This window comes from Ictalurus punctatus, chromosome 15 (genome assembly GCF_001660625.3).
Source record: "Ictalurus punctatus breed USDA103 chromosome 15, Coco_2.0, whole genome shotgun sequence".
Taxonomy (NCBI): Eukaryota; Metazoa; Chordata; class Actinopteri; order Siluriformes; family Ictaluridae; genus Ictalurus; species Ictalurus punctatus.
Window position 1 is genome coordinate 5,248,090 of NC_030430.2, and position 9,948 is coordinate 5,258,037.

The 9,948-nt window shown below is 41.1% G+C and overlaps 1 protein-coding gene across 1 annotated transcript in view; it reads left to right on the forward strand.

Annotated features, from left to right (window-relative positions):
• vwa5b1 (von Willebrand factor A domain containing 5B1) overlaps positions 1-9,686 on the forward strand; it is a 31,570-nt gene extending 21,884 nt beyond the window's left edge. Inside the window, exons 14-21 of the mRNA XM_047160509.2 lie at positions 916-1,111; positions 1,819-2,112; positions 2,282-2,419; positions 3,542-3,673; positions 3,798-3,866; positions 4,041-4,110; positions 4,900-5,020; positions 7,588-9,686. Of these exons, the coding sequence (XP_047016465.2) occupies positions 916-1,111; positions 1,819-2,112; positions 2,282-2,419; positions 3,542-3,673; positions 3,798-3,866; positions 4,041-4,110; positions 4,900-5,020; positions 7,588-8,214 (1,647 nt within the window). The 3' untranslated portion in view covers positions 8,215-9,686. The remainder of the gene's footprint in view (positions 1-915; positions 1,112-1,818; positions 2,113-2,281; positions 2,420-3,541; positions 3,674-3,797; positions 3,867-4,040; positions 4,111-4,899; positions 5,021-7,587) is intronic.
• The last annotated feature ends 262 nt before the right edge of the window (positions 9,687-9,948 follow it).

Sequence of the window (9,948 nt, forward strand, 5' to 3'; positions counted from 1 at the left end):
AAATAAAGAGAACACTGATTGCCAAGATGTCATAAACATATTTTTCCCTTTCCCTAACACAAAGAATTTCATATAATGTGCAAAACCCCTGCCATCTTTTAGGGTAATTAACCAAACGCTCTATGAATACTACGTTTCATTAAAATGTTGGCCAAATATGACATACTGTAGTCAACTATACAGTAGTCTCAGTCTCAGACACTCTACTCGTCGGATATGGAGCATCTTATGTCTTTTGTACACTGTTCTGGCCATGAGCCATGAGTTTCTCGCATTATTATTATTATTTTTAAATAGAGCAAGCAAGACAGTCATTGGACTAAAAGACAACTTTTTCAAGAGTTTTCAAGGACTCATTAGTAAGTAAAGTAGATAATCTCGCTTAATTGCTGACAATCTTCAGGAAAAGGTCTTTATGTGGTCTCTTCTAGTGAAATCAAGCAGGTCTTGGCCAAATTTATAAAATGAAATGCATAAGCAAAGTACTAAATTGGAAGGTTATAAATTTAAAGGTATTTTGGTGGTGGTTAGCTGTGGCTAGCTGAACTCTAAATTCAAATCCCAAACCAGCCATTCCTTTCAGTGACTAGATCACAACACCTGAATGCAATTCACTGTAGCAAGCAAGAGCGTCAAGTGCTTCTTAAATTGACAGGCAAGTGGAAACGCTTCCTTGTCTTCTTTCAGACACTGGTGCTCCATATCTTCTGTTTGCAGAGCATGTGTGAGACTACAGTTTTCCTTTGGGAACATATTTTATGACAGCTGCCACATTGTGAGATGAATGTCACCAACTTCAAACTCCCTAACCACCTGCTTTAGGGCATATCATATCATATCATATCATATCATATCATATCATATCATACACATTGAAAGAATGCTATAACAGGTTTGTACGTTCTCCACATGCAGCCTCAGCTGGCCAGCCTGTGTGCTATTTCGTCCAAAGGGCACGGACGCCCACAGCCTGATGAACCCCACGGAGGCACTGAAGCAGAGGAAACCCAGGTGAACCCCAGTGCTCAGGCAGCCATCCGCGGTCCAAACTGGGAGAACGGCTCCAAATCCTCCACTGACAGCCCTTCCCTGGGCAGCACAGGAGAAGCAGGTCAGTCCGTTCATAATGAAAGACTGTGTAGATCAATAGTGTCAGAATGAATGCGCTGAATGCTGCCATTACGTCTAGGGGTTGAATGGTTCAGTAGTCTGGGGAAACAGCATGTAGTTAAAATCATTTTTAGTTTTTCAGTAGCAAGCCCGGTAAAAAATGCACAAACAACAACAACAAAAAAAACCCCACACAAAAATGGTTCTGTCGCTTGTGAGCAAAACAAATTAGCCACAATGGACACCAAATCTAGGAGGTTAAGATGATCTTGCTCGGAGTAATCTCAACAGTCAACAGTCAACGATTGGCTGTATGAATCTACAGTCTGAGCTAGACAGAAACCAACCCCAGCCTGTACTTCATACCATTTAATGTATTTTTTTGAAGAACATTGGTGGTTGTACTGTAGTGCTTTTGTTCTTGGTTCCACAACAACAACAACAACAACAACAACAACAACAATAATAATAATAATAATAATAATAATAATAATAATAATCCATTTCTTAACAGCAAAAAAGACAAGGTATAATTTTTCATATATTTTATCCTTGGGAAAGATTGAGTTCTTAGCCCTAATAGCCCATTTACATCTCTTTTATTACAACTCATAAAGTAAAATGATCCATGCAGTCTTGCTGCTGTAATTATGAGCTTCAATGTTGTCAGACGTTCAGATGTTTATTGCACTGTGTTTTCGCTTGCAGATGGCTACACCCATCAGCTCTGTGAAGCGGAAACACCTCAAGACCCACACGCTCCAGACTTCAAGCACGTGAACAAAAGCAAAGGAGACTGCAAGGCAGTCGTCTCGGGACTGCTGTGTGGGAAACCTGTGAAATGGGAGGTGAGCTTCGACATCGAACCCTACCTGAAAGGGCGTGAGCGAGAGGAAAAGGTTCATGAGGATCTCTGGAACGAAACCTTCCATCATCTGGCCGCGAGGTCGATTATTCAGGACTTTGAGCAGATGGCTGACAAAGAGTGTGAGATTGAGCACGGTAAGTATTAAGATGATGGACCTTCTGTAATCAAGTGTCGTGTTTCGAGTAATCTATACCGAGAGATCTATTCTGTTCTTTATTCTACATTGATCACGCTGTGTCTCCAAGCTTTGCGCAAAAAAAAAAAAAAGTGTGAGTAATCACATGCCTTTCTTATTTCTCTCAGGTTCCGGTAGGCGCTATCAGCTGTACGCCTTGCAGACTAGCAAAGCTTGCAACATCCTGAGCAAATATACAGCATTTGTGCCCATTGATCTGGACAGCAATGAATATTTACCCATTTCTATTGAGTATCGATATGCTGGTGAGTCACATGTCTGTTTCCTTGATGAGCTTTGAACTTTCTGTCAGTATGTCAGCGTCTCTGTCATGAGAGTTCATTTAAACCCTGAGCTTCTCCCAGAGGAGATCAGGGCTGAGCTTCAGTTCCCTCGTGAGTGGGAAGAACAGGAGCGGACTTTGCACTTATTCTATCAGAATATAATAATGAAGTTATGTCAGGAGTCATGTTTAGATGTAGTCATCACCTAAATAAAACCCAATGTTGCAAATTTTATACCAATGAAATATAAAGTAGGTTTTCGTGCTATTCCTGGTAGTGTTTGCAATATGTCAAATGCTGAGTTGAACACTTATTGGGTCCCAAACTACTCATTTTACCAACACCATGGGACCCAATTAGAGCTTCACATGGAGACTGGGTTTGACTCGGAGCAAAATTTCAACGAGAGTCTTTAGCTGTACTACTTTCAAGCATAATGACTTGAGAGGTAGCCGGTGTATGATGTGTACATTCAAAAGATTCTTGCTAATTCGAACCCGACAGCTCTGTCTTAACTCTGTATTAGTATTAAACAGTCATGCCCCCCTCCCCCCCCCCGCCCATTTTTAAACCAGAACATGCTATGCTCTCTTTCTTTAAATGAACATATAACAGTGCTATATATTGAATATAAGTATGGGTAGTAATAGCATAAAAAGTTGTTAAAGTGCCCTCTTCTAATAAGCTGGCACAACAGCAAGATTTGCTGTAGTTATGTCCATGCCTCTTCATGTCAATTCAACCTTATGAATGTAGGACAGCTCAATACATACTGTACTAAAGTTGTAAATTTGCAAAATGTCATTTAAGAGAAAGACAGTAGTGTTCAGAAAATTAAAATCTCAAAATAAAAATTCAAGTTTGCCTGCCGGAGAACCATTTCCCTTGGGTTTGGACATTCTCCTGATTTCTGAGCACTCAAGATTGGCAAGTATTACTAATTAGTGGATACTCGCAGCGCTCGTTGTTTATTCCCCAAAGTGAAGCAGAAGGGAAGATCGCCAGGCTTCGTGACTTTTATGGCATCATTGAAAAAAGTTCTTCTGAAGTGGGAAGAATGCAGGAATGAACTTAATGCTAATATCAGTCTGTGGATATTCTCAGGGGAAGAGCGAAAGGGTAGCTCACATTCGAGCCAGCGTTCAGGGAGCAGGAAGAGTCGTGGTTATTCGGTAGGATTGGGCCACTCGCAGTCCGGCTGCCTGGCTGAAGGAGAAGACCAAACAACGCCAACTTGTAAGCTGTTACGATATCACTTGTAGCCACTACTGAAATTCTACATTTACAATTTCGAAGTCTCATATTTTTTAACAAATATTTCAATCCAAAATCTAATCTAATCTGTGATTTTGAAACCCAGTTGAAGACAGAGCCTCTCCTTGTAGCACTCCTTCATCAGCTGGATGGGAACGGTTCAGCTTCACAGAAGGTATGGTTTCCTGGCACTGCAGCGGTAATAATCCTGAAAGCACCATTAAGTGCACACATGCTCCACAGGGAGTAGTGATGCTGCTTAAATTGAACAACCACCCCTCTGTGACTATCTTTGAGGATCAAGCGCTGGAGGCTAACCTGTTGCTACTGCTCTCTCTCTCTCTTTCAGCTTCTCAGAGGAGTCCGACTGTGACCTCAGACCATTCGCAGAGATCAGTGGAAAGCCTCTTCTCAGCCAGGTGAGTATGAGAGATAAAGAAAGACCACATTCTGAGTCATGGATTGATACAAAGACAGAGGAACACACAGTGAGGGACAGAGATATTGGAAGGAAATGACAGATTGCCAGTTTTTATTGCATTTCTCTCCGCCACTCAGTTTTGAGAGGCGATGGAGTAGTGACAAAACCCTCAGTCCATTTCCACTCGACTCAGTTAACCACAGACTTGGGCAAAGAAACTACAAATTACCTGCAGTCGTTCAACTTCTCACCCTTTTCTTGCAATGCAAATTGATGCAGATGTAAATTACAATGCAAACATTGCGACCAGACGATCTACAATTTGATTATTCCGTACTCGTTTTCTTCCCCCTCACAGTGGTGCATTTTCATTGCTTTATGAGTGCTGTTATCGAACGTCGAATGAAGTAAGCCCTGCGTGGAGAAGCTTTCCATGTGGTGCAGAAAAGCATTTACTTGATTGCCAGATAACCGCAAGGTCAAATCCTGACAGTGTCACAGTTATCCATGCCCAGGAGATTTACAGTGTACACTGATCAGCCGTAATATTAAAACCACTGACAGGCGACATTGGTGAAATGTGGTACGTGTCAAAGTAATATCTCATATGTGATGTATGTCCCATATGGAATTCTCAATAGCTCACGCTGCAGGTAATCTAAAAGGGTGCTGTTTACCGAATAACAACCAGCTTGAAAAGAAATTATTCCAGAGACCCGTGTCGTGAGGAATGAGGTTTGCCTTTGGTGGCACGTCGTAAGATGTTTTTCCTTCTTTTTTCTCTCAGGTTGAGTCTCACCAGAACACGGCTCCTGACAAAAGCAGCTCGAGGCTTCATGTGCCGCACACAAAGCAAAGCTGATTCAGTGGGAGAGAGTGATAATGACAACAAGAACTACATACCTCTGGTTCGTATTGTTTCATTCTGTGCAAGTGTTTTGTACCTTGTGTCAACAACGCGAGCAACAAAAAACAAACAAACAAAAAAACAATCCCAGTCTAAATTGGAATCAAATCCAAAATATCCCATCGTCAGTGTTAATGCATTCTCTTTACAATATACACAATCGCTAGATAGTTTTAGTGACTACAAAAGACATTTAAAAAACTTTTTTTTTAACAAAGGCCTACACATGATGTGCAATTGCACCAAGGAAAAGAAAACAACAAAACAAAATAGTGGCATCATCAAGTCACCAAACACATTATATACACTTTAATATTTGGGACTAAAGTTTAGCTAAGAGGTTAGCTAGTGTAGAATTGTTACATTTGAATAAATGGTAAGTCAGCTGCATTCTGTTCGTATTAAAGTGTTAAATCTCTCACACTATTCCATTACTTACACTACACACTATTTCTTAATGTTACATGGAATTTTAGAGATTTTATTGTCGATTCCGGCTTTCGTGTGACTGCTCATCCATAAAATCCCCCAATAATAAGCTAAGAACAATGGCTGTTGCTTATTAAAAAGATTACTGTAAGAGTAATCTTGTCTCTGTAATTAGAGGGACAGCCCTCATGTAAATATAAAACAACATACCAAGCCTGTAGAAGTTTAGTATGCTGTAATTTTCTCATAATAATGAGATGCTTTTCTCATAGTAATATTTTCTCATAATAACGTGATGTTTTTCTCGTAATAACGTGATGTTTTTCTCGTAATAACGTGATGTTTTTCTCGTAATAATGTGATGTTTTCTCGCAATAATGAGATGTTTTTTTTGTAATAACGTAATGCTTTTCTCTTAATAACATGGTGTTTTCTCACAATGATGCAATGCATTTCTTCTTAAAAAAAAGTGACACTTTTCACACAATATTGCAACGCTATTTCTATAATAACTAGATTTTAGATAAGTAATTAGATGAGTAATTTTTTTCTTATTGTCTTTGCAAAAGGCAAAAAAAAAACAACCTTAAGTTGAAAAAGGAACAGAAAGACACATACTGTAGAATGTTAGGCTTCAGTGATGTTCCTTCATTATTACAAAAATGGGGACATAATCCATGATGAAATATTAACTGTGGAAGAAATACATAGTTGACTTCAGGTAGTGTTTCCTTTTCTGAAAGATTTTCTTGCTTGTTGGAACGACATGTTTTTTTGTGCATTGCCTGCCACTGAAACTTTCAGTCCTGTATGTAAAAGTTACATGAATTTGTACAAATTAATAGAAGACAATGGCAGAAATTGGCCAGCTGGCTCGCACTGAGTGGGTGACGACGTTGGTGCTCATAGTGGGCGACTGTCGAATCCAAAGTTAAATGTCAATTGGGCTCTAGTCCTCTCAGGCTGAAATAATGCTGACAACCAGGCAGAGCTTAGCTCTAATGATGTACGGATAAAGGGCACTCTGAAAAATATAGGCCCAGAATTGATTTGGGAGACGTGGACAGTACAGTAAGTTCTTCTTCTTAGTTTTCTCATAGTCACAGCCTGGTGTCTATTGGATTCAAACTTATTAACTTTTTTGCAGCCTACAGCAAAACCAAAATCACAACGCAAGAATAAAAAAAAAGAAACACAACCAAAATCATAACAGCAAAATTAAAAACACAGCAGGCAAACCAAAATCAAAAAGTAAAACAATAACAACAACAACAAAAACAAAAACATGATAGCAAAAACCAACAACACAACACAACAACCATTAACACAAACACAACCAAAAATACATCAAAACTAAACACACAACAACCAATAACACAAACACAACCAAAAATACGACATCGAAACCAAAAACACATCAAAACTAAACACAACAACAACCAATAACACAAACACAACCAAAAATACATCAAAACTAAACACAACAACCAATAACACAAACACAACCAAAAATACATCAAAACCAAAAATACATCAAAACTAAACACATGACAGCAAAAACCAACAACACAACAATCAAAAACACAAACACAACCCAAATCAAAATAGCAAAACTAAAACAGAGCAGCAAAAACAAAAACATTACGGAAAACACGACACAAAAAACAAAAATACGACATGAAACACCAAAAACAAGGCGCAAAACTAAAACACAACAGCGAAAAATACAAATACAACATCAAAACCAAAAATACATCACAACCAAAGACACATCAAAACCAGATACACGACATCAAAACTGAAAAAACGACAGCAGAAAACAAAAATACATCAAAACCAAGCGCACAACATAAATACAGCACCAAAATCCAAAGGCACGACATCGAAACCAAAAACATGACGGCAAAAGTAAAAACACGACAGCAAAAAAACAAAATACAACGTCAAAAAAACAACAATACGACAGAAATCTACGAACTAAAAACACACACAAACACACACAAAAGAAAAATGTAACATTAATGCCGGCTGTGATCTACACTAGGTTTGTGTGCATGTCGGATTGAGACGCTGTTCAGCTAAACTTCCTTTCAACAAGCTCTCCCTCATCCTTCCCAACTTTACTCTTGATTGCTGCAGGTATCTCTGCAGCTGTCCTGTGGTGCATTTGTCCTGGACGCTGCCTTGTGCGAGGCCATAAACGTCCCCATGGACAAGCTGAAGTGGACGTCCCCGTTCACCAGCCACAGACTCAGCCTCCCCCACCTGTCCTACTCCAGCAGCAGGAGAACCGACAGCCTGGAGGTCCAGCACAGCTCTTCACCTCCGCCTAAAGACTGGGATCTCTCTGAATCTGAGGACACGGCGCCCCGCAGCCCCCGAACCGAAAGCAGCTCGTCCGGTTTTGGCGAGGCCTCGCTCTCTCCCGGCTATTCGCATCCCGACAGTGGACGGGGGGCCGATTTGGGGAATATGGAGACACCGGTCTCGCCTGGAGGTGCGCAGAGGATGGCGCAGGAGCCAGAGGGTATGGTGTGGGCTACGGCCGTGGCCTTGGCGTGGCTCGAGAACAACTCAGCGAGCTACTTCATCGAATGGGAGATGATCGCGGCCAAAGCGAGCCTGTGGCTGGATGCGCAGGTGGTCCCTGAGGGACGAGAGCTGGCGTCGGTGAAGGCGGCGGCCAATCAGCTCTTCATCATCCTCAGACACTGGGACGAGAACCTGCAGCTCAACATGCTCTGCTACAACCCCAACAGCATGTAGATCTCGAAAGCTCACTACTGGATGGTGATTTTATTGGTTTGCTTCTGTACAGCATCGTGTGTCTGGTTTAACTCGATCCACACTCCGTGCAAGTTGTCAAACCGTGGGTCGGTCAGTTCAGTAAACACTGAAGGAAATTTAAAAACGGCGTTAGTGATGTGATAATTATACCTTATGCTGAGCTCTTGCACCTTTTTAAAATTCTTTTCCTTTGTTTTCGGAAAAACAAACGCGACACATTTTGAATTCGTTCGTCATATTATCGGAATGCTGCAGTGCCACAATAGCTTCTATGAAAGCCAGTAAAATTTGTTCCATTAAACATTGTCTCCAGGCTAATTAAGCTGCACCGGAAGACGAAAAAAAAAAAGATCATCGGATGGTTAATTATTCACTAACGGTGGTTATATGCAAACCAGTAGATGGTTGTGACAGCTGAAGTGGATTCTGTTGGCACATCCACTCAGGGATGACCACGCTGACGTCGAAGCATGCTATCGTTTGTTAAAATTCTGTTATGGAAACGAAGCAGGATGTAACCGGAACGTGTTTGTGTTCGTCTCGGACGAATGTATCGTTATGTACTGTAAACGTATGTTTATTTGGTGGACGGCGTGAGTAAACACCGCCGTTTCTTCGACAGTCATCGACTTACACCGTTCCACGCTACAGCGTTCTGTGGAAATTCTTTTCATTAAGGCACTGAAGGGTCAAACGCTTATAACGGACGCTTGCTCTGTTGTAAAAGGCAGCAGTGATATATTGTATTTACAACGCAGTGTTATTCGATTGTACTTGGAGACTTAACAAGATGTCAAACTATTGCTGAGACAGCACTTCCTGTCGAGTGCTCTCCAGCTCTCAAGTGCCTGACCCCAGCTGAACTTCTCCAATGAACTATGATTTGTTTATTTCTGTAATGCCACGTGTTTATCTCTTGTGCGCTGTTTACTAGTGTATTTATGAAATCTGTGAAGCCGTTGTTGCTGAAGTTTGCCATCGTTTGATTGCCTGTAAGTGTGGCAAATCGTATATATGAATTCCAAGAAGTTTTCTGCTCAGAGTTATCCACATGAATGGCTGTGTTTTAATTTTGTTTTTGTTTTTTTAATTCGTTTTTGTTTGTTTGTTTGTTTGTTTGTTTGTTCCATACAAGATTGTAACTGTCACTCAGGTATCGCTGCTGTGTAGCTGTGAGTCCCTGTGGCGAGCACGAGTCTGTTGATGCATGAGTTTGTCTGAGAGCCACCGCTGATGTGTAACGTTTTGCTCGTGAACGTGGCTCTTTGCGTGGAAAAAACCCCAACAAAAAACGTGGACGCTATGTTTGAGGTCAATCGTGTTTTTCCCCAAAGTGGTTATCAAGCGCTTGTCAGCTCGCTGTAGTGCCTCTCGTGCAATGACGGAGTGTGTAACTGCATGTAATAAAGTCTTGCTGCTGAGTAAATGATGAGAGAGTATGTCTGATTATTACAGCGCCACTGTCTCTCAGTCTGCAAGCGGAAAATAAATAATCGACAATGGGTGTACTATATACCATGGCAATTTACCAAGGCTAACATCCATCCATCCATCCATTTCCCATAACGCTTATGCTATACAGGGTTGCAGGAGAGCCTGGATCCTATCCCAGGTAACTCAGGGCGCAAGGCAGGGGACACTCTGGACGGGGTGCCAACCCATTGCAAGACACAATCACACACCTATCCACGCAGTATGGACAATTTGGAAATG